Genomic DNA, 25,174 nt, shown 5'->3' with positions numbered 1-25,174 from the left:
CAAAGCCATTTGACTATCTTGTTCATAAACAATGGTGTCAGGACTTTTCATCTTGATGACACTGACACTTTCATTGACATGAATACTTGCTTTTGAGGAATGAGCTATCTCCATTTTGAGCAAGTGACACGCTTTTGCAGGTTATCAACTAGGTTTTGCAGTTTGTACTAATTGTTTTGAAAACTGCATTAACTGTTGTGCAAATGTAAATAGTGATGTGAGAAATGCACCAAAGCGACTGAGAAAAACTGTAATGCATCCTTGCTGAATAGAAGTATTAATCTCACTGATCCAAAAAAACGGTAGTGTATATAAGAAGACTCAACTCACTGTTGACCTTGTCATTAGCATGTTGTTAAGCTAATAGCATTATACTTTGTTTAAAAAAATAAACAGCACGTACAAATATTAGGTGGAATGGTACATTTTTAATTAGATTGAAGTGTTTTTTCTAAATAATTAGGTAATTAATGAATTTATCTCACTTCGCCCACAATCTTGGATGTATTTAGCGCTGTTTGCAGTGCATTATGGGATTGGCTTCTTCACAAATGATACATGCAATGTTGTCTGTAGGATTTAAACAAAAGAAGTCAGCATAATTATGCAGCCTCTCTGTCAGGAGTGTGTTTGTGTTGCTGTACATTGGCAGCTCACTATGTTTCGGCTCAGACTGAGCCTTGGTGACAAGAATGGTTTGTAGCCATTTTTATGCAATGTCTGTAAATACAATTTTCAAGCTGGACCAGGTCTATGCTGACGTAGCTGATCGAATAGCATGGTCTTTCTGGCGAAACTTGAAGCTAGAAGCTTGACCATCATCCACTAGTCTTTTCAACAGGGCAGGTTGTGTGCTTAAATCCAGCTTAGGTTATAAATGAAAAACTTTGAGATTATAATGTCACACAGACAGTTTCATAATGTCTGTGTGGCTGAAGGTTGTGATGTCTACTGAGAGAATCACACAGTGCGCATTTCTCAAACCGCACTAATGGAAAGTGTGAGCAGCGGTGTGTGTGAGCTGATCTCTGTGGTCATTTCTATCACAACTCCTCTCCTCTGGAGCCTGACTGCCTTTAATTGTGATTTCTCTTCAGGCATTATCACTATAGTTAAATTCAGAGGCGCTGTCTGTCTATGCCGACAAGCCTGAGTAAGCAGTCATGAGACGGCGCTGAACGAGAAGTCTTCCGGCTGACAGTAGTTTGATGGATTTGTTGTTTCGTTATTTGCTTGATAATGAGGCTCTCTGCTCTCAAAGCCCTTCAAAATAGACTAATAGGTCCACATGAACCCATCTCAGCCCATATATGAGCAGAAACATTATCTCTCTGTGCTTGCTTTCAGAGAGATGGAGTTTGCACAGAGGGAGGATACGGAGAAGAAGAGGCTGGAGGAGGCGGAAAAGGCTCATTTGGCTGAAATCCAGAGTCTTCAAGTGAGGGTAATTATCTACACACACACACACACACACACACACACACACACACACACACACACACACACACACACACACACACATGTCAGTGCACTTCACTGCATTTCATGGCAACTGTCTCAGACTGTGAAATCACCCAAAGTCCCTTTTCATTAGTCAGATTGTGAGCCCATATGGAAAAGATATATTACAGTATTTATTGTATTGCTGGAAATTAGTACGAAACGAGCGTAGGAGAACATTACAGACCTTGTCAGTTTATCTTATGAATGCTAATTAGGCGATGTAAAGCCCAGTAGTGATAAGTGATCTGGTGAAAGTGAAAGTGGATGTGTCAAAAAACAGTGCTATTTGCATGCACAATTAACTCTTTCCCCACCATTGATGGAATTTTCCGTCATTTGAGACAACGCTTCCCTGTCATTTCCGGCTTTCCATGTTTTTACTGTTATTCGGTAGGGGACGCTATTACGCAACAACTGAATGAGTACTGAATCTGAGGTTCGAAGCATAGGCAAAACATGAGCAGAAACAAGTGATAAAAGCATTGTATGGAAGTAAAATAATGACAAATGTTTTTGAAACAAAAAAGCTTGTTGAATTGCACTACTTAAAAAAATATGCATTGCATTAACCCTGCTTGCATTTTAATGCATTGTATTTTCAGGGCTTGCATTTTTATGGGCTGAAATTCAACATAGTTGTATATTTAAGCTGTGAATATTTCAATTCAAAACATTTCACACACATTTCCTTTATTAAAAAGGCAATAATCCATATTCACCTTCCAGATTTCACTTTCAAAATATTCATTCTGTTTAAAAATACAACCTATAATATTCGACAGGCAATTTTCGGTCCATTTTATTTCGCTTTATAAATTCGCTTCCACAAATTCAGTGGTTCAAATTCGACAGAAAATTCAACATTTGACATCCGGGAACGGCAGGAATATTAGTAGACTGCCGATTGATAATCTCCATAGCTGTTAGTCGACCTCACCAACAGGAGGCGCAAGTTGACGAAGAAGACTATAGATAGAGCAACAGGTGATAGTGTCATTCATTCATAAAAATGGGTTTACAGAAATGGCCAGTATATATATATATAGATATGTGAAAAAACTGATAAAGACACAAAAGCTGTGTTTAAATTTAAGTCTTCACAGTTAGTTTTGCATATGTAAGCAGCTTTCTCCACGGTGAATGAGATTATAATGTTATTCCCCGATGCTGATGTACAGATAAAATGTTAAATCTGAGGTAGTAGACATATATTTCTCTCGGTTGTTTCGTTTTCTTAACTTTATATCGAAGGGCTGCTGCACAACTGAGGATTCCCTCAATACCTCATTCTCCAGGATTCCCCTGCCGTCAGGACACTTAACGCTTAATGGACTAATACAGTGATATAAAACACCAAACTCACACCTTATTGGGGATGTAGGCTATACCAGATATAGGAACAGGCAAGCGGACTCAGAATATGAACGTAACGCGCAAAGTTTCACGCTGAGCGATTCCCAGTGAAATACTGGCATAAAGTTGGCTTGACACTGGATATTCCAATATTCACACATTTAGGGACCGTCTCTAAAGTTACATACGACATTGGTACACATGTTTCTAACTTCAATAGCAATTACATGTTACTTGATTACCTACTTATTTTAATCAAATAAATGCAGCCTTGGTGAGCAGAAGAGTCTTCTATATATTCCATATCTATTGTGTATAAAAAACATGTGTGCTTTTGTATAGATTGTTACCCTGGAGTCAGAGCTGATGCAACTGATGAAGCAAAATGGCATCCAGATAAACAATAACAACAACAGCGCTGAGAGCCGAGCCCAGCTGACTGAGAGACTGACAGCCTTACAGTGTCCAAGGACAAGTGTCACTGGAGCGGGTGAGTCACAAACACACACACACACACACACACACACACACACACACACACACACACACACACATTAATTACCTAAATTATGTTTGACAAGTGTCCTCAAACCAGACCTCATTTAAACACACTCGCATAGCAGGACACACATTAGCAGGTCATTTATTTGAACTATTAATAGCCTATAAACTATCAGGCCTAATAGCCTATATAGTGTAGGTGAAGCACCATGCAGGTAACAGATGGGCCTCATCATAATGTGAGAGGAAACAATTAATACACAGGACAGATTTCCTTATCAGTCTCAAGCAATGCTGTGCTTATCAGAAAGATGGGAGGAAAGGAGAAGGGTTTCAGCTGCTACAGAGTGGAAATACGTCATTGTATGAAATTCACCCAGTAGCCAAGTTTCCATGGCTTTTAGTTAAAACCACTGTGTTAATGATGATATGATATAGTAAATCTTGCTTTGATTTTAGTTATTATTATCCCTCAAATAAACAGAACAACATGTAAAAAAAAAAAAAGGAATACTTGACATAAAATAAATATTTCTGGGAAGTTGACATGTCCGCCGCTGTCATCATTGTACTAATTCTTTATAATTATTATGAAATATTTTTTCCATTTATATTTAATATATTTATATTTATTTTTCCATTCCAATATTTATCATTTTGCATGATGATGCTGATGATGATAATAGTTATTATGACTTTATCATTTTAATTTTTTTTTTTTTTTTTTTGTATTATACACTATTGCGTTTCCAAAAGGGTTTTTTGCAGTGATACCATAGAAGAAGAACCAATTTTTGTTCCCCAAAGAACCTTTCAGTGAACAGTTCTTAAAAGAAAAAAAATTCTTAGTGTAAAAAATATTGTAATAATCTGAAGAACCTTTTTCAACTGTAACACAATATAACAAGGGCAGGAAACAAGGAACAGGTGTGAACAATGAATCACTATGGAAACTAATGAGTGTAACCATTGCGACGGAAACAAAAGGCAAACAGCAACTAAACACAGGAAGTAAAACACTAGAACAATAGGAACAAGAATACACTTCAAATGAAGAGTCCTTTAAACTCAAGACAGGGCAACATGAAACCGGATTCTTAACACCATGAAACCATCGATTCCAATAAAGAATCTAATTAAGCATGACAGAAGTAATAAATATTTGAAGAATAATTCAATAATAATTAATGGAAAAATGTGTTACTGTATTTTTCAATACAGAAAGCTTAACGAACAATATTCATGGACACACTGTCCCTCATAGTCTCATATGTGTCAAATTATACACGGCGACCACTTTCTGCCTGTTATCTAACAGTATCTCACTTTGCTCTGTGGCCCCCCCGCTCTCTCTCACTTTGAACTCTGACCTTGCATCTGCACACAACTGAGATTTGTTAATGAAGTTAAAGCAGCACTGTTCATCTCAGGCGCTTGATGCTTCACACCTCACACACTCAATTGTAATGGGTGCACTGGCCCTTCAAATCTGCCTATTCTGAGTCCTCTGTGATCACTGGGATAAGAGCGGACAGCGCTGGAAAGCTGATTAGATGCATTGTGACTGAATGGGGCAGATTATGAGGAAGTGCTGCCGCAGGGACGCTTCAGTTTACTTCTGCAGGAAACCTCTCAGACCCGTTTCCAACAAGAGCCCATTTCATTTCAAATATCCATAAACAGCATATGGCACTACAGGACAATCCAACATAAACTAGCCAGTAGTCTGTTGTAGGATTATGTGTTTCCATCAGCCAAAATACCTGATATTTGATTGCGGCATCCGAGTTTTGTGTCCTTTTTTGCTTAAAGCTTCTTCAGTTCTTAAAAAACATTATAAAAACATTATAAATTATAAAATTGAATCTGATTTTCAACGAAATCATAATAGATAAACACAGTCTGCTTGAACAAACAACACACAAATAATGATATGATTTCATGTACACTACCATTCAAAAGTTTAGGGTCATTAAGATTTTTTCAAGAAGTTTTTGAAAGAAGTCTCTTATACTCACCAAGCTGTAATTAATTGATCAAAATATAGCAAAAACAGCAATATTGTGAAATATTACCACAAACTGTTTTGTATTTTAATATATTTTAAAATGTAATTTTTTCCTGTGCTGAATTTTTTTGCATCATTACTCCAGTCTTCAGTGTCGCACGATCCTTCATTCTAATATTCTGATTTGCTGCCCAAGTAACATTTCTTCTTCTTATTATTATTATCAATTTTGAAAAAAGTTGTGCTGCTTAATATTTTTAGTAGACAATTCAAATGAACAGCATTTATTTAATATTGAAATCTTATGTAACATTATAAACGTCTCTTTTGATCAATTGAATGCATCTTTTCTGAATAAAAGTATTCATTTCTTTAAAAATAGATATATTTTTAAATCTTATTGACCCCAAACCTTTGAATGGTAGTGTACATTCTATGACCATCTCATGCAAAAGTTCATGGTAAATCACTGTAACTAGAAAAATGAAAGTTGAAATGTTCTGTTTTTCTACTTTGTTGCTGTTCTGTGTATCATATTGTATTATGTAATTGTATGGATCTGTTTTGTGTGGTAGAACTGGACGAGCTGACAGGAGCCAGTGGAACTCACACTGAGAGAGACGAGAGGGTGAGACTCACTTTCACACACACCAAACACCTCTCATTCAGGCATTTAATCCAGATGCACTGATAAAGAGTGAAAGTCAATTCTAAGCTCATATTTAACAATTCATGAGTATGTGTAGAATGTGTCAGGTTTCTATGGTTACAGAATACTCCATTAAAGAGGGCCTATTATGCTTTTTTTTATATTTTCACCTTTCTTTAGTGTGTAATGTTGCTGTCTGAACATGAAAAAGGTCTGCAGTTAAGCACAGTCACTCCAAAGTGAGTTATTCTCTATATCAGTGTCACTGTTTCTGAACTCCCTGAAATGTAGTCTTGAACTATAAAAGGGGGACTGGTTGAGTTACAGTAGTTAGTAGTGTTTTGAAACTCACCGTTATGGTAAGGGGCGTGACATTTCCGAAACACGCTCGAAGCGGTTGACCAATCACAACTCACTGGTCCAGCTGACCAATCAGAGCACACTCTGCTTTTCAGAAGGAGGGGCTTCATAGAGAAAGTAAATAAATCAATAAAACATTAGTGACAGACTGGGAAGAGAGGATCTGCAACAATGTCAAATATGTGAACATTACAAATATTACAAATAAAGGCTTTGTAAAAGGGCATAATAGGTCCTCTTCACCATTGAATGCATTTCTGTTGGATGGTTGGCCACATTTATGGTCAAAAGTAATTGAATTGAAAGTAATAGTTCTCTTTTCCGACAGTAGTTCTTATGTGAGATTGGATCACAAAATAGGGGGAAAGCTATAACATGTTATTTGTACACATTGTCATTCTTGTATGGTGATATCAAATTACACATTTTTGTTACTGAAGAGTTTTTCAGGTTACCTGAGAAAACATTGGTTACATGGTGTTCTCTCCCGGACTCAGAAGTCACACTGTGTCTCACTGTTGTAGGTGTCGGTAATAACCTTAAACGCCTCTGCAGAGAAACAGAAGGAAGTGCTGTTGGGTCAGAAAAACTGTCAGGAAACAGCTTATTGTTGCAAAGAGCTTTCTTTCTTGTATGTTAACCCCCTCTCTCTCTCTCTCTCTCTCTGGTTTCTGTCTGTAGGGCTCTGGGTCTCAATCCTCCAGAGTGTCTGGTGCCACAGAGGCTGATAATGAGGGTAAACGCACCAAACCATTAATACCTGATTAGGGCTCAATTACAAACCTAATGAATTATGCTTACGGCCTGAGAGACACAATAAAGAAAGAAGTCCCAAATGATATGATAATGTAACAAGAGGAACAGCTGAAGTAATGAAGATTGCATCTGTACAGTAAATGTTGTATCTTGTTGAATGCTGATTTTCTCTCAATGCATGATTTTTCCACAGGCTCTTCAGGCGGTCAAGATGAGAAACCTGGCAAAAAAATACTAGACTTGGGGTACGTTGGTGCTAATTGTTCATTTGTAAATGTGAAGAAATATACAGTATAGCTTTATGTAATTGCCAGAATGAACGCAAGGCTGCTTTTATTTGGTCAAAAATTCAGTAAAACGTTAATGCTATGAAATATTATTACTGTTATAATAAATATTATTACTGTCAATAAAACTGTTTTCTGTTTTAATATATTTTAAAATGTAATTTTATTCCCGTGATGCAAAGCTGAATTTACTCCATTGCTGCTCAAGCAACATTCATTATTATTATCATCAATGTTGTGCTGCTTAAAGTTCAATAAAAATAAATCAACAAAAATAAAAAAATATCACATTATAAATGGCTGTACTGTCACTTTTGATCAATTGAATGCATCCTTGCTGAAAAAAAAGTATTAATTTCTTTAAAAATATATATATTTCTAATGTCTCATGTTGGAAAATGTAACAAGCTTCTGGTAATGTTTTCAGATCTTCTCTGAGGAAACGCAACGGGAAAGAGCAGAATCTAAAAGGATCTCCTGGTAAAAGGTAAATAGAGCCTCACATACCTTATATAAGTGAGTTCACGCAGCCTACCTGATTATGAAAGGATTTCAGAGATCATTTTCATAGCAGTGCCAGAATAAATGCATTGTAGTTTAAGTCTAATGAATGTGAAGTACGTTCCCAGGTGTGCCTTAAAACTGAGGTCTTCTGGACTGCAAGATGAAGAAAAGAGCTTCCACACTCCATCCAAGGGGAATTTTATTGAACAAAATCTAGCCTATTTTAAGAGGTCAAAATGTTCCCAAGTGTCCTTGGAGACTGATGAAGAAGGAACTAAAAAAAAACTTTGTCACCTCTTTCACTGAGCACTTTTTAATGCACCTTTTGGCTTTTCCGCTTGGATTTAATGTGCAAGCTATTTTTTTATTTTTTTATTTTCTGAGCATACACACTGTGCCAGACTGCAGAACGTACACACACATTTCTCATTTGAATGAATCTTCACTGATTCAAAGAATTGCTTAATCAATGATTAAGAATTGCTCAGCAGAAGCACGGCTAAATGAAGGTTTTTATTTCCTCTGAGAATATATTCAGAAGGGTCGTATCCCACAGTGTTACAGCTTCAATAACCAGTAACTTATCTTTAGCTCCACAGGGCCTTCAGCAGAGAACAGTCCTGAAAGATGCAAGAGCAAGGTGAGAGAAAAGTCACACAGACACTCACACACACACGCACATATACTGTATATATATGTATATATATACACACATTTAAAATTCAGAGGTCATCAAAGAGGTATTCAATTCTTCAAAGTGGTTAAAGTGACTGTACAGACATTTATAATATTACAAAAGCATATCAGAATAATTTCTGAAGGATCATGTGACACTGAAGACTGGAGAGATGAGGATCACAGGAATAAATTACATTTTATAATATAGTAAAAAAAAAAATATATATATATATATTTCTCAATATTACCGTTTTTACTGTATTTTTGATCAAATGGCCTTGGTGAGCAGAAGAGGCTTCTTTCAAAAACATTTAACAGATCTTATCAACCCCAACTTTTGAGCGGTAGTGTGTGTGTGTGTGTGTGTGTATATATATATATATATATATGTATATATATGTAGTGTATTTGTTTTTATTGATAGCTGGTTTATATGAAACTGCAATCCGTTGTTTTAAATATGAATGCCTACTGCTTGTTTAGTGACATAATCTCCCTCTGGTTTGTTACATTTCCATTGAACAGAAATCTCTTTCCTGGCCACGCTTCTTCTCCTATTCATATTACGTGGTACTGTATCACGTCTTGTTTGTTCAGATCCAAGTTTAATCAGATTAAAAAAAAAAATGTTTTTGACATAGTTCCACATTACTGGTTTTTTTTTCTTAATTATTATAGAGATTCACACATTTAAAATGGACTGTTTTGGACCTGAAATTGGGGAATTTAATTCAGCTTTCATGCATTCTGACTCTCATGTTTTTCTTTTAATGTTTTCTTCTTCTAATAATCTCACAAAAAGTGACCTTGCTCAGGCTGTGATCTTGGGATAAATGAAATCTTGCATTAATGCTTTGTGCAAATGTCTGAAGGACAGAAAAACTATGGCCAGCTACCAATGCTGAGTCTAGGCGTTAAATTAGCTTTGAATGAATCAACTCTATGCCGAATAGTGAATAGTCCAAAATATTCAGAGAATTTTCATAATCAGGCTTTGAGATGTTAGAGACTGCATCTTGTTAGAGACGTTCATTTAAAGAATGCATTCAAAGTCTTGATTTTGTTTTTGGGGTCTACTAGAATAGGTTTTCACACTTGAATGTTCAAAAACACATTATTTTTACATTGTTGCAGCTCCTCTCTTCCCATTCTGTCAGTAACTCTATTTAGTTCCTGTCTCTATGAAGCCCCTCCTCCTGAAAAGCACAATGTGCTCTGATTGGTCAGCTGGATCAGAGTGTTGTGATTGGTCAACCGCTTAGAATGTGTTTCGGAAATGTCCCGCCCCTTACCATAACCGCAAGTCAACCAGGCCCCGCCCCTTTATTCTGCGTATGCCTTGGGCGGGAATTATTTAAATGAGGAATATTGTGACGTGTTCGTTCCCGGAAGAAAACTCAAGACTGCAATAGAGGCGTTTCAGGGAGTTCAGAAACAGTGACACTGATATAGAGAATAACTCACTTTGAAGTGACTTTGTGCTTTGTAACTGTGTAGACCTTTTTCATGCTCAAACAGCAACATTACACACTAAAGAAAGTTGCAAATGTTAAAAAAGCATAATAGGACTCTTTTAAAAAATGCAAATCATTTACTCAGTAACAAATTATCCCGATCATCATTTGAGTGACTGTATCAAAGCATTTTGTTGGGTTGTTACAATAATTTTAAGAGACTTAATTGGTTTAACTGTCAATCAACATTAATTACAGTACACTGATGATCCTTTGTCACAATCAATAAAACAATCAGAATGAAGGCAAAATAATAACTGCATAATTACCTCGCAAGTAATTGAGAAACAATTCATGCCAATCAACATGGTAAAAGGGTAAACGTGTCAATCAGATAACAGTGTTGTCTTACAGGTGTATCTGTGTGTGTGTGTGTTCAGGGTCCTGGTGTCTCTGATGACCTCAGCCTCAGCAGCACGAGCTCCACAGAGATCAGTGCTGTCCTGACCGATGTTAAGCTGTCCGGCCGATCGAGAACACTCACGCTCTCCTCGGATGAGGTGATGTTTGTACATTTAACCTGACGAAAAAACGGAGTTATGGTGTGTTCTCACTTTTAGTTTGGTTCCCTTGGTTATTTTGGTCTGAAAATGATACATTTAGTCCTGGTTTGCTTAGCGTTCACACTGGCATTTTTAACACTGGACCTAAAGAAAGAAAAAACTGTTTTTACAACATATTTTGCATCTAAAACCAATGCTGTGCGCTGGACTGAATGCGCTCATTGTATGTGCGTACTAGGCATGTGCCGGTATCACATTTTCATGCTGCGATTAATTGATTGAGCTTTTATCACGGTATACGGTATTATCACAATATTTTAATTGCACAAGATAAATGGATGGATTGGGGGGGATGCAGAATAAAAAAACTTGCATCACAATAGGTGTAATTGTGATTGTCAAAACATTTGGTAACTAAACAGAATTTTATTAAGTTTAGTGACAACATGTTACAATGTTTACATGGTACAATGACTGGAAGGCTGGTTTGTATTATTGCTTAACACAATTTTCATGATTTCAATTCAAAACTTAAGTGATTTCAATCTTGATTCAATATTGACTCATTTTGGATAAATATTAGGAAGGTTACAGTAGATAGCCCACATGTTATTTTTTTCCTCATGAAAAAAATTATAAATCTCACATAATGCTGTAAGTAGCCTAACCATACAGAGAGCCCTATCAGCTGGTATTATTACAGGTTAAAAAATAACAAATTAAATCAAATATAATGTGGTTTTCATTAAAATAACCATTATGTTATGATGACACAAGTGATAAAATATAATAAAGTGCACATATTCAGCAAAATACTATTTGTTTTGGTCAACTAACGTGCTGGTCGTTAAATGGCTTTCCTGAGGTAAATGTTTACTGGAACTGAGGCACTACAGTGATCTGTCATGTCACGTCACATTTACAAGCGACAATACAGTATTTAATGTCTGAATTTCGTAATAAAATGGACAGAATCTGAGAGATGAGAATTTGTTTCATATCAAAAGTATCCTGCTCTGTCTTGTCTGTCGGTCTCCGTGTCCTCTTTGCTCCGCGATTTTTCTCTGCGTGAGAAAGGCGCGCGTCTCTCGCTGAATGCGTCGAGTTGGCAGCCCTGCTTTTAGAAGTGGGATAAATCCATAGACTGTATATGGATAAATCGTCGGCGGCGTTCCTCTTTCCGCCATGCTGCTTCTCCATCATGCTTGGATTGTTTACATTAGACTAGACTGCGCACTGCGCGCGCATGCTTAAGCATGTGGAGGATTGTTTACATCAGAGTGCATGCGCACGTGTTTGGCGCTCGAATCGCGCAGCATATACGCAGTGTTTGTTTAAGCGGTTGATGGAAAATAAGCTAACGCGCATTCTAAAAATCCAAATTCAGATCTATTATTTTTCACGGTATTTTGAAGTGCCCGCGATATCAATATCGTGCATATTCATTACCGCGATTTATTGCATTACCGAATACCGGCACATGTCTAGTGCGTACATATGATGGTATTTTTACCAGCTAAAACTCATGAATATCTTATAAAATGTGTAAAGGAGTCAAAACAACGGCAGGAATTCCTTCGTTACACTAACAAATGAAGATCTGCTGCAGGGAGACACATACTGAACTGTAATGTACAGCATCGCGACTATAGACTGTGACCTTTTTAGGGTTGAATCTCGTGACATCACATCCTGTTTTGGTTCGTTTAGAAGTCTGTGGTTCGTGTTGCGTTCATATTTCAGTCGAACCGCGCCAGAGTTCGTTTGAAAACAATTCGGATGGCAGCGTTCACGCTTATTCAAATGAACCGCACTAACAGTGCAATCACACCAGAGTTTGTTTTATTCAAACCAAACCTGCCAAGTGTGAACACACCCTAAAGAATCACTTGCATGCTAAAATGTTCTGCCTGCAAAGCGTATACTATATATGAGTGTTTCTCTTGTTATTTATGCTGCATTTATTAGAGTGTGGATATGATTGAAGATGAGGTGAGTTTGAGTCCCAGCATGGCTCTTCTTCCCACTTAAAACACTTATATTTAGTCTAGTTCTGGCATTCATTGCAGGTCATTTGTGGCCCAAACAATAATTTTCTCTTTTTTTCTTGGACTCCATTTGTTTCCTCAAAGTATATTAACAGTGCTTTCTAAAAAAGTATGTAAAATTCATGGAAGCCAATTCACATAAATTACTTTGTGCAGCCGGTGCCATAAGTCAGTGTGTGTGTGTGTGTGTCAGATTCTAGATGACGGTCCGCCTCCGAAGCCGTATCAGTGGCAGAACCGCAGTGTGACTGAATGGACATGTCAACAGGTGTCATGTTGGCTCATGGGTCTGAACCTGGAACAATATGTCTCTCTTTTTACTGCCAAGAATGTGGATGGAGAGCAGTTACTGAAGCTGGACAGCACAGCACTCAAGGTGAGGAATGAATTTGTTGGGATCATTTAGTCTCTATTCATAGTTTTCAGCCACGTGAACTGGAGGGCAAAACATCCATAGAACTGTCAATTATCAAGCCACGAATATTTAGACCTCTTTAAAAGAAGAAAAACAAAAATATGTTAACAAAATATTTTAGATCCATATACAGCACCTGCTGTAGTATTTAAATCACTAAAAACAACTCTTGAAGTGCATTAATGTACTAAAACAGTGATTAAATTCAGCATACACCTTATTGATGATGCATAATATACACCGGCGAGCAGATGAGCTCAGAATATGAACACAATTATGCGCTATATGGTTAAGGGTTATGAGGCAAGAGATGCATTTATTTAGAAACAGCGCATTGCATTTATCTTCTGGGTTCATCTGAATATAGAATATAGTATGCATCATCTATAAGGTGTACATTGAAATTGGTCTTTTAAGATCACTGTCTTACTACATTAGTACTTATGAATATAAAATGGCAAATATAAATAATCTTGATCACACTACATGCTGATGGTAAATTTAAAACTTATTCTGGCATGATATTTTCCCCTACAATTCAACAGCATTTTATTTATTAATGCACATTTAGAGTTATATAAAATGTTTGTATATTACTAAATTAAATAAATATTTAGATTTTTTATATTATGCATTGCATGATTATCTACTCATTTAATCATATCTAAATTTTTAAGATTATCGACAACAAAAGCTTTGAATCATTTTGTTCAATTTTATTTTTTATAGTTTTTGTAAATAATGAAGTCCATTAAATGTGTGCAATAGATGTTTATGTTTAAGGTAAATCTGCTTCCAGCCATTTGCTAAAATGTCTAGAATAATTCATGTCCCATCTGCTTTCCCAGTGATGAGAAAGTTATCTTTAAGAGATTAGCATAGTTTCTTAAGACCCGTCTGAACATCTCGTAAGTGTGTTTGCCTGTGTTTTTGGCAGGCGCTGGGCGTAGAATCCTCTCAGGATCGGGCTCTGATTAAGAAAAAGCTGAAGGATCTGAAGTTGCTGATGGAAAAAGCTCGCAGAAACAGAGAGAAAATGGAGAAACAGCGCAAGAAGGAACTGGAGCAGGTTCAGAAACAAGTCCAGAAAAATAGCAACTCCTCCAGACCAGGAGAGGGCGCTACTGAATGACAGTACTTTTAACCCTCACTACTATCTCACCATTATAAGTACAGATGAGTTCAGCAATTCAAGAGACTCGAAGTTCATTGCAAATGGGGCTTATTGCTATTGAGCTGCCCATTGGATGAATTGAAACCAAAATGTCCAGATATGGATTTTATTTTTACTGAACAATATTCAGGTTTTTGTCTTGTTTTAGCAGAATGATCACTGCTTTTTGGTTTCCTGTGTTTTATGTCTGATTAATATCTATTTATTTGCATATGGAGAATATGTATATGTTAACCAGAGCATATCAGCTCATAACTATCCACGGCAGTTAATAACTACAAGCACCTTTAGACAATGTACAAATGCAGAAAACCTAAATATGAATATGTCTAACGTGCCATTTTTCTATCAAACCGAGGATAGTTTGTTCAAGGAAATCGGAACGTTTTTAATACGACAAAGCACAGGTCATAGTGATGGACAGTGTTGCTGTGGAGTGTCTCTTCATCTCAGACTCGAGTTTGAGTGCTGCTCAAAAGAACCACTACAGTCTGACGCAAACCTTACTGTGATGAGAAGAAAGCCATTCCGGAAAATGGGATATCACGGACCCTCGTTGTGGATATTTCACTGTATGCTTTGAACCTACTGTTCGGATCTCCTTCAACGACCTGCCAGTATTCAAGTCGAATACGACTGACGTGTACGTTCTTCTCCGTGCTTGACACCTCCAATGGTCTTTGGAAGTCACGTGGTGGCAATGCGATACTAAAGGAATCCTCCAAAGATGCGAGATTTGTACTCTAAAAGAAAAAAAAGCAAGAAAAAGCCCCTCTGCTGCTTCTGTTCCACAGCGACCTGCTTCAGTCCTCTCCATCTCTGTGAGGTAGATTCTCAGTTAGACCCAAGTGCTGCCTTTTGAAGTGCTTTATGGTTTATGGTTTGAGGTTACAGTCCGGATCACGATTGTGTGAACGCACGTCTCTTTTACCGGCATCCAGTAGAGCAGATGACAAATGTGCACTTAAAACAGACCTGTATCTATAGACACTTACCAGGGCTTGACATTAACCCCCGCCAACCTGCCAAATGCGGGTGTATTTCAGCAGTGGCGTGTCACTTTGCTTGCCGGGTTGAATTTTTTTATATAATATATACATTTTTCAATTGTAGTCTAACTAAGTGCAATGTATGTTGTCAAAAATATAGATTTTTCGATGCATATCGATACTGAAATGCTAATTTCCCCGCAGAATAGATACACGAAACCAGCTGCCGGTCTTGGAGAATGTTCACATAAACACAGTTAGTTATGTCTTAAGTGAAAGTAAACAGTTGAGAAAGAAAACGCATGTGTAACAGTATCGTGTGTCAGGTATTAAAGTGACAGCAGCCTAATATTCCTGCTGCCAAGTTATGAGATAATATTTAAAGTATCTATATGGCAGTTTTTCAACCTTGGTATCAATGTCGCAATTGTGGCCAGTGAAAATGCGGTGGATGTAACTTTGGAAAACCACTAAACACAATGGCTGGTGAGCAAAAAAGTTAATGTCAAGCCCTGGTCACTACCATTCAAAAGTTTAGGGTTAATAATACTTTTTTTAATACTTGCAAGGATGCATTAAATTGACCAAAAGTGACAGTAAAGACATTTATACTGTTTTAAACATTGATCATAATAATAAGTGTTTTAGAATCAGTATATTAGAATGATTTCTGACAGCGAAGACTGGAGTAATATTGCTGAACATTCAGCTTTGATCACAGGAATAAACTTTTGAATGGTAGTGCATGTTATCAGTATAGACTTTATTCAGTTTGATCCCATTGTGTTTTTATCAGTATTTGTCACACTCACACAGAGAGCACCGTGACGTGGTAAATAAGTCTTTTATAATGTAATTTACTGCATAGAGTAACCAACATAGCCTCTATCAATTTATCCTGGGTTGTATTTTTAAATTTATGCAACACATTTCCCTTATGTATCCATTGCAAGTATACAAAACACAGTAGCCTACATTTTAGATTCAGCTTTGACGAGTCGTACAGTATTAACCCCGCGTTCCTTTCACTGCCCAGTTTTATCTGTCCATATCACATAAACATGCTGTTCTCCCATCTGTGATGATGATGTTCATGTTTACATTACTGGTTATTTCCATAGCAACACGAAGGCAGCTTCAGTGGTACTTGGGCACTGTACAGAGAGCATTAATAGGCAGTGCCTGATGACACTGTGGATTTATTATAAGCACTCAAATGGGACTCCATGTAAGATTATATTCATTGTTACTTACTGAATTATTTATCTCTAATAATTTGAAGTCTGTCATAGTCTATTTATTTTTGTTCCCAATCAAAGAAATGTTTGTAAATCAGTTCACGTTCTTTATTTATGAAGCAAAAAAAAAAAAAACAGTTTTGCATTGTAATCAAAAAGTCAGATAATTAGTTTCTTCATTATCTCACAATGCTCTTGTGAAAATATCTTTAAATGCTCGTCTTAACATTGTGAAATCCTTTCTAACTGGAAAATAACCTGCTGTAGATCCACATCTAACCTGCCTATCCATTTACGATATACTGACTTTTCCTATGTGAAAGTTAAAGCAATAGCTTTTTTAAACTTCCATGAGGAGACCGAAGAACGGGTCTGTCTGTTTGAATATGTCTGTGTGCAAGGATAATCATGTACTGATTTGAGGACAGAAATGTGGTTCTCTTTCGTGGGTTATTTTGTTGTTTCCACCATAAAGCAGATTCAGTCAGGGCTGCACGCAACGCCTGAGAAAAGAGCGTTAACCTGTGTATTTTCTTTTGTCATACCCGCATGAGGGACCTTAATGTGCCATAGCCTACCCATTCTTTCCAAAATACTCAATTTTATCTTTTTTTTGTTCATGAAAAATTAAAAGCCTTGTGAAAGTTTGTCATGTTGGACTGTAAATACACTTCAAATGACACGTTTGGTCAGAGAACTACAATGAAAGATCATTCCAAAGTGTCTCGAGTTGTTCATGTGTAAGAAGTTTGATTCGGGTGTGGATGTTGAAACATTACAAAATTACATTTTGGCAAATTGGTTCTGAACTTGTATGAGTAATAAGATCATTCCAAACGTGTCTCAAAGTTGTTCATGTGCAAGCAGTTCGTGTCCAGTTTTTGAATTATTATACATGTGATTTGTATGACCTCAAATTAATCTATCAATTTGTCACAGCATCCCCTGAAATCACAGTCAGGAGTTTAATGGCCTTTAGTCCCTGTGTGTTAGCTTTGAGGTCACCAATAATGTTGTATACTGCTAAAATATTTTTTTGTAAGATTTTGTCTTCCAGGAAAACAAACAAAAAACATTGATGACTCATCATGCACTACACAGATTTTTGTCTAATCATATGCTCTCTAGAATAAGAATGCTCCGCCCCCTAATACCACCTGCAACCAATTAGAAAGCTGCTTTTTTTAAAGGATATTTCCTGCCCCAAATGTCCTATCTTAATATGAAAACACTTAACACAGAAAAGGCCTTGTTACACAAACCTTGAAAAATTCTAGTGTATTGATTTAGTACTTAAGAAACTGTTATTGTTAGCACATCTGAACATGACTGACTTGTGGAAACAATACTGAACATCTTATGTCAGCTGTATGGTGTTTATTTTCATAAATGCAACTTTAAGACTATAATTCCCCTATTTCATCTATCCAATAGTTATCCTATCACAGTTTTGACAAGGTAGGGTTTTGCAAGACCAATATGTGTGACCTTGGTTAACTTTTGGTTAACGTTTGTCTTTTGTAATCATGGTTTTGCCCAAAATAATATAGTACAATCGTTGTAGGCCTAACTGTAATAGCCTGATAATAGTAAATCAGTATGGCCTCTTCTTCTGCAAACATTACGTTTACTCATTTAGCAGACTTACAAATGAGCAATTCATTTTAAGGAGGCATAACAGAAGTGCTAGATAGCTAAACAACGTTTAAAAAACCGTCTAAACAAGCTAGAACAAGGAGGGATTTACAAATTGTGAAAGCAAAGAGGAAGACGTTTGCTTTTAGTAATGGAAATATTTAGAATATTTCTGTCATGCAGTCGATATTTGAGTGTAGTAACAATTATATTGTGGCGGATATCATGGTAGGTAGGCTACAATAATTATATATTTTTTGTAAATGTAGACTTGTTGTTTTCCCGGTTTAGTATGCTATGCATTGACCTCTTCCCCTCAGGCTATTAATAGTCAGACTGTGACTGGCTCCACCGATTGTGTTACACTACGCTCACCGAATTCACAGAGCTTTTGGGAATCACGTACATTTACAGAAAAAGTGTTTCTTGAGTATTCATCGGTGTGTATGTGTGAGATATGAGCAGGCCTCGAGCAGTTCTCGGTTTAGCTGAGGAAGATGACTGGGAGGATTTGTCGCGGCGGGAAGCAGCGAATCTTTTAAAGGCACGCTTTCTAGAAGCGCTCATGCGTGACGACGCAGCGGAGGTTTCTAAAATCCTTCGCACCACCAGCATCGACATAGACGCTGTGTTAGACGTGGAGGACCGCGAAATGATCCTTGCCTCGTATAAGAAAGGTAATTCATGATGACAACACAACAGTCGCTCTTTTACCAGAGAAATCATTGCACTGCATGACTGCAATTAGTTATCCAGCCACAGGGTGGAGCCAGACTACCAATAACACAAAATACAGATCGGCTATGAAATCACCCTCAGTAAAGCACGCTGAATAAGGGTAGGCTACTTGAACATAAACGGTGTCCTGCAGTGTGATATGCTATATATTTAATCTAAAACCTTTTTTTTAATAGCACTTGTTCAGTTGTATAATTATACAGGTGTTTTTTATGTATCAAAAGCTTTTTGTACTAAATTAGTTTGTCATCACAACATCCCCTCAAATCAAAATTAAGGAGTTTAATGGCCTTTAGGTTTTGTGTGTTAGCTTTGAGGCCAACTGTAAGGTTGTATACTGCTAAAAGTTCACTTTTTTTTTGTATGATTTTGTCTTCTGGGAAATCAAACAAAAAATATTGATGACTCATCATGCACTACACAAGTTTTTGTCTAATCAGATGCTCTCTAGAATGAAAATGCCCCGCCCCCTAATACCGCCTGCAACCAATTAGCAAGCTGCTTTTTAAAAGGATATTCCCTGCCCCATGTGTACTATTTTAATATGAAATATGTGAACACACTAGGTTATTGGCTACCGGGTTATAAATTGGAGACATCCTGGGCGATGGGTCTTCACGTGTGTATCATGTACAACGCTTTGAAAAGTGCCGTAGTCCTTCTGCAGAACGGGGCAGCGGTCAACAGGAAACCTAATGGGAAGACCCCTCTACATGTGGCCTGTACGGTGTCTAATGCTGACTGTGTGGAACTTCTGCTGGACTGGGGCGCACGGATCAACAGCATGTCCCTCAGTGGACACACACCTTTACACCACTGCATTACATCAGAGTCTTTCGACTGTGCCAAACATCTTATTCTCAAAGGTCCGTACATTTGAAAAGTTATGATTACACATCTAAAATTATGACAACAACAAAAAATACCTTTTTGTTGCTTGTAAAAAAAAAAAAGTGTTACCTGAAATAAAAATAAAATACATATAATAATAATAATAATAATAAATAAAAACTTATTTTATTTCAGCTAAATCCCAAGGCAATATTTTTCTATTTAATTTAGTTTAATTTAGGCCTGGTTTCACAGACAAAGTTTAGATTAAGCCAGGATTAAACCTTAGTTCAATTAGGACATTCAAGTAGCTTTTACAAACGTCTTAAACAAACATTATTGATGTGCATCTTAAGACAAAACAATGGCACTGACATATTTTAAGATTTGTCAGTGCAAGTTGCTTTCAGTTAAAACAGCTCAAACATGCATTCTAGTCTGGGGCTTAAGCCTTCAAATGTACTGTACTGAAATAAAAATGAATAAAAGCTATATTGTTTAAAAAAAATTGACAAAAACACAACAAAATTACTAAAACTTGTAGTTAAAATGAAGATATGCAAATAAAAATTAATTTAAAAATAATAAAAACTATAATAGTATCTCAATGATACTAAAATAACACTGCTTAGTTCATCTAAAAAGAAGAATCTGTCATTATTTACTCATCCTCATGTCTTTCCAAACCTGTATGACTTCTGTTCTGCGGAACACAAAGATTTTAACTGTGTTTGTCCATATAATTAAAGTCAATGGGGTCCAAAACAACACTGGACCCCACTGACTTTCATTGTGTGGACACAAACCACTTCTAATCTGACTTCAGGAGCAAATATCAACATGCCCAGTGAGGAGAACCAAGACACCCCTCTGCACACAGCGGCCCGCTTCGGTATCCCTGAACTGGTGGCTTTATATATTGCTGAAGGAGCTGACATTAATGCAGTCAACGGCTACATGGAGACGCCTCTGATCACCGCTGCATTCTGGGCCATGGACATTCGTGAGCGAACCTACAGCTCAGACCACCATCTTGTCTGCCGGATCCTGTTGGACCACAATGATAACTTACATAAATATGAGGAAGACAAGAAGACGGCGTTGCACAAAGCGTGCTGGAATTATGACCATGTGCTTATCCAGATGTTCCTGGAGGCCGGTGCCGAGACGAACACTATGGATGTCAATGGATGCGCAGCTATACAGTATCTTCTGAAGGTGACGCAGATCAGGCCGTGGGCCATTCCTGAACGCTGCTATCAGCTGCTGCTGAACTATGGAGCAGCCCGAGTGTATCCGCCACAGTTTCACAAGGTACATCACTCACCCGTTATTATTTTTGGTATATTTTTATGGTCAGCTGGAAGCTGTTGGCACTTAAAGTATTACCGTATTGTTGTTCTTGGTTGGTAAGTAGGTGTTGCAGTCGTGTCATGAATACCCCAGGGCAGTGGAGGTGATGGTCAATTCTTATGAACATATCAAGTACACTAAAAAATGGAGAGCTGCCATTCCTGAAGCTATATATGAGGTCAGAAACTAACTTTTTATACACTGCAAATAATGGAATTATTATTTAATAATGTTTTTTTATTTTGTATTATTAAATATCATAAAATGTATTAATTTTATTATTATTTTAAAATATTATTTTAAATAATATTTTTATTTATTATTTTATTATTATTTTTTTTTTAAATTAGTGCAAAAATAAGCTGTTGGAAAAGGGTTTTTTGGGGGGTAATTTTTGGAATCTTGTTTACAAAATATTTAGAAATGTTTCTTGAGCATCAAATCATCATATTAGAATGATTTCGGAAGGATCATGTGACACTGAAGACTGGAGTAATGATGCTGAAAATTCAGCTTTGACATCAGAGAAATGAATTACATTTTAGTATAATAGAAAACATTATTTTAAATTGCAATAATATTTCACAATATTACTGTTTTAAAGTATTTTTGATCAAATAAATGCAGCCTTGGTGAGCATAAGAGACCTATTTCGAAAACATTAAAAATATTATTGATCCCAAATATATATTGGGCTGTGTAAAGAAAACAATATTTTGTGATGTTTTTACTTGAAAATTAGACAAATACTTTTTTTTTTGCAAAGTGTCTTCCAGTTGTAGGGCATGTTATTTTCTTATGCATTTCAAACTAAATATTCAGACTTGACATTTTACATTTACATTTAGTCATTTAGCAGACGCTTTTGTCCAAAGCGACTTACAAATTGGGACTAAATTAAGCAAGTCATCGTGAAGAGGCAAAAAAACAACGCAAGGAGTGCTCAAAATACGAAGTTCAGGCATTATTCAGAGTAGCATAAGCCCGATAAGCAAGAATTTACAGGAAAATATATATCTATATATACACTTTTTATTTTATTTTATTTTTATGAGGTTACATGCTAAAAAAAAAGATGTAAAGAATAATTTCTCTGTTGTATGTTGTTGCCCTGCAAGCCTTGAATGCAGCACACAATGAAGTAAGCTATTTATTCAAGAAGTCCATTAATGAAGTGTTGCTTTTTCACCCGTATCTTTTCTTCTTCATTTAGCGGCACAGGAATTTCTATGACTCTCTGTTTGCCGTCTGCACCAACAGTCCACGGACTCTACAGCATCTGGCCAGATGTGCGATACGTGCCGCATTGTCGAATCGCTGTGAATTGGGTGTCCAGCGACTCATTCTTCCTTCATCAGTGAAGAAATACATTCTTCTGGAGCCTGTTGGAATCATATACTGACATCATATTCTGCATTACAGACATATGACTGCTGAAGAGTCGCCATCTTTTACATAAATCCTCCATACATCACGTTTGCTTGTCAGACATTCCACATAATTCCAAACTAGTGTTGGCGACATTAGATGTTTCATTTACATCATTTGATCCTTTACCAATAATTGTTCTGATTTATTTAATATGAAAATTTAATATTTATATGAATGCTAATCATATTTAATATATTTACACTATTAATTACGACACTTTCAAAAGTTATTGGGCATTCCGCACATCCATAAGCCTCATGTCTATCTGCGCTATAATGAAAGTCAAGTTTTAAGCTTGTCTGCTAAGACTGAAGATCATTTTTGAGGGGGAAATGAACAATGGAAAGCCATATTTAGCATAAGAGGATAATGTCATGGAGTACGCCAACAGCACATTACAGATAACAGCTGAATATGATGAGATGTCTAAGCCATTAGTCCTTTGGTCAAAGGAAAAACTGAAGTGCTTATCAGGCTTTAACCCTGAATAATGAGAGCTGACACAATAGTCATGGATCCTCTTTAGAGGGGCCTCAATTAATTTAAGCTATAAAGGGGGTTTAAAGGTCTTTCTTTTTGACAAGTTAAAATGATCGGATTAAAAAAATCGGAATTTTGTGGACTACCGTTTTAAACTCTTTGTTCCTAAGAGCCTCAAGACATAATAGAGATTATAATATTTTATCAACCCAAGAACAACAAATGTTTAATATATTAATAGGGGGAGAATGGGGATGGTTGTAACACGGGTCAGTTGTAAATATTCCAATCTGTCCAATCAGAGTTACAAATTCCCTAAATCACTTCGCACATGCTCAGTTTAGTCGATTAGCAGATGTTCGAGTAGAAAAAACTATTCTGAGGAATGAAAGTTAACTTTTTTTACTTTGTTTATTTTTGTTCTGGGAATTTCTGCTTTATAGTTAAACTCATCAAATTTAAATGATGTTTATTGTGTGTCTGTGTAGATATTTTTCATGCAAGTTGTTAGTGCTAATGTTTAGCCTGTTAGCTGTAAGGTGAGCTAGTTCATGGCTACATGACTCGGGGTTAGTTGTAACAACAATGAAACGTTACAACCTAATGCTAACACCTTACACACACACACACACACAATGTTCAATTTAAATTGTATTATGGCCAATACTATGACTGACAGGAACAAACGTGCTTACACAAACACAATGTTCAAGTGTTCAATAAAATGTATTATGGTCAATTACTATGACTGACTGAGAGTAACAAACACACACACACACACACACACACACACACACACAATGTTCAATTTCATTATGGCCAATACTATGACTGACCGTAACAAACATGCTTACACACAAACAATGTTTGGGTTCAAGTTAAATTTATAATGGTCAATTACTATGACTGAGAGTGACACACACAGCACATACATCAGTTATATTGAAAAGTCAGTGTTGAATAAAAAGCTTTCAAATTGCATTTTGTTTTGTCAAAATCCTTATTTCATTATGTTACATATCACCCCGGTCACGGTGGATCTCATAATGTTACATCTCACCCCAGGGTATGTTACTAACCCAGACTATGGGGTAAATTGTAACATTTAACTCCTCGTGTTTGAAACTAAACCATGCATTTTCTGTTTGAGTTGCAAAGATAATAGCTACGTTATTTGATAGCAGACACTTGTTACCAGTTTGAATCACCTTTTGAACACACTGGCTTAAAAGTACTCCAAAATATAGACAAAAAGGTCAAAAATGTTACAGCCATCCCCGGCGTCGATCCCTACCTGAGTTTTTAACTAACTTTTAGCTGAACGAATCACTCTCGTTCAATTCCGTGCAGCGATTACAGTGTATTGTCTATTATAGGCTATAACATTAATTACGTTTTTTAAGAAGGTCCTACATGTTTTTATCTGTCTTAATGCTCGACTCGGTTTACATGACTCACTCAACTCATAACAATATACAAAAGACTCGTTTCGCCATCTACTGGCGTAATTATGGAACCAGACGTGATTCATGAATAAACTCGAAAGAATCTTTTTGGTGAACGGATTCAAAAGAATCGAGTCACTGAAATTAATCTAAGCCCTCGCTATACGATGTGAGTTTACGTGAAAAATGACCGACGACCATCTCTATAGCTGCTTGTTACTAGCCATAATATTTAATAAACGAGCTCATGGCTTTCTGTGGAAATCCGCTAATACAGGATTCAGGCTTTTAATCAGTGACATTGGAGGTTTGTGGACATCAGTGACCTCGAGTCATTGGCCTCAGCACTTGGTAACTATTTATGATAAGGGGAGATGGGCTTTTCATTCTAGTCAGCACTAATGGAGGTATTAAGGATGAGTGCTGTGATTACTGGGCCCGAACTTACTTACTTTTGTGCAAGTTTAGGGTAAATCATCTGTTCTTCCTATCTCTCTGTACCCCCTCACAGTCAACCTGTCACCTGTGGAAGTATGATTCTTCTTTCCCTCAGACAGCCTGTTTCCACTCATTCTCTACAGAAGAGAAACAGCCACTAACAAATGAACCTCTGACCCTGAAATGGTATAGACTGACTTTTAGTTTGATCTTGCTTTGAATGAGATTAAGTCAAATTATATATAATTTTTTAAGCACATTAAAATGTATCATCTTATAATCAAGTCCACAATGTAGAGCAACAACAAGCACTGTATATGGTAGTTCCTTTGGACATTAGGGA

At 36.7% G+C, this 25,174-nt stretch overlaps 2 protein-coding genes across 7 annotated transcripts in view; both read left to right on the top strand.

Annotated features, from left to right (window-relative positions):
- The window catches only part of ppp1r9a (protein phosphatase 1, regulatory subunit 9A), a 66,218-nt gene extending 49,091 nt beyond the window's left edge, over window positions 1–17,127 (top strand). For 2 of the 5 annotated variants that reach the window (XM_082187038.1, XM_082187039.1), the window contains exons 10-21: window positions 1,348–1,444; window positions 3,199–3,346; window positions 5,941–5,993; window positions 7,056–7,110; window positions 7,324–7,375; window positions 7,845–7,904; window positions 8,513–8,561; window positions 9,125–9,169; window positions 10,494–10,613; window positions 12,585–12,608; window positions 12,858–13,040; window positions 14,017–17,127. In XM_082187038.1, the coding sequence (XP_082043164.1) occupies window positions 1,348–1,444; window positions 3,199–3,346; window positions 5,941–5,993; window positions 7,056–7,110; window positions 7,324–7,375; window positions 7,845–7,904; window positions 8,513–8,561; window positions 9,125–9,169; window positions 10,494–10,613; window positions 12,585–12,608; window positions 12,858–13,040; window positions 14,017–14,211 (1,081 nt within the window). In that variant the 3' untranslated portion in view covers window positions 14,212–17,127. The remainder of the gene's footprint in view (window positions 1–1,347; window positions 1,445–3,198; window positions 3,347–5,940; window positions 5,994–7,055; window positions 7,111–7,323; window positions 7,376–7,844; window positions 7,905–8,512; window positions 8,562–9,124; window positions 9,170–10,493; window positions 10,614–12,584; window positions 12,609–12,857; window positions 13,041–14,016) is intronic. The other 3 variants (XM_082187041.1, XM_082187040.1, XM_082187042.1) reach the window with 3 other exon arrangements.
- Window positions 17,128–17,562: 435 nt separating this feature from the next.
- On the top strand, window positions 17,563–23,929 carry asb4 (ankyrin repeat and SOCS box containing 4). Of its 2 annotated transcripts, XM_082187100.1 has the most exons (5): window positions 17,563–18,792; window positions 19,420–19,719; window positions 20,511–20,998; window positions 21,102–21,215; window positions 22,251–23,929. In XM_082187100.1, exons 1-5 carry the CDS (start codon window positions 18,573–18,575, stop codon window positions 22,437–22,439), a joined length of 1,311 nt encoding a protein of 436 aa, XP_082043226.1. In that variant the 5' UTR covers window positions 17,563–18,572; the 3' UTR covers window positions 22,440–23,929. The 2 variants fall into 2 exon arrangements, with proteins under 2 accessions (XP_082043226.1, XP_082043227.1); XM_082187101.1 differs by lacking the exon at window positions 21,102–21,215.
- The last annotated feature ends 1,245 nt before the right edge of the window (window positions 23,930–25,174 follow it).

Source organism: Leuciscus leuciscus (genome assembly GCF_965113295.1).
Source record: "Leuciscus leuciscus genome assembly, chromosome: 12".
In the NCBI taxonomy this organism is placed as follows: Eukaryota; Metazoa; Chordata; class Actinopteri; order Cypriniformes; family Leuciscidae; genus Leuciscus; species Leuciscus leuciscus.
This window is presented reverse-complemented; position numbering and strand designations above follow the sequence as displayed.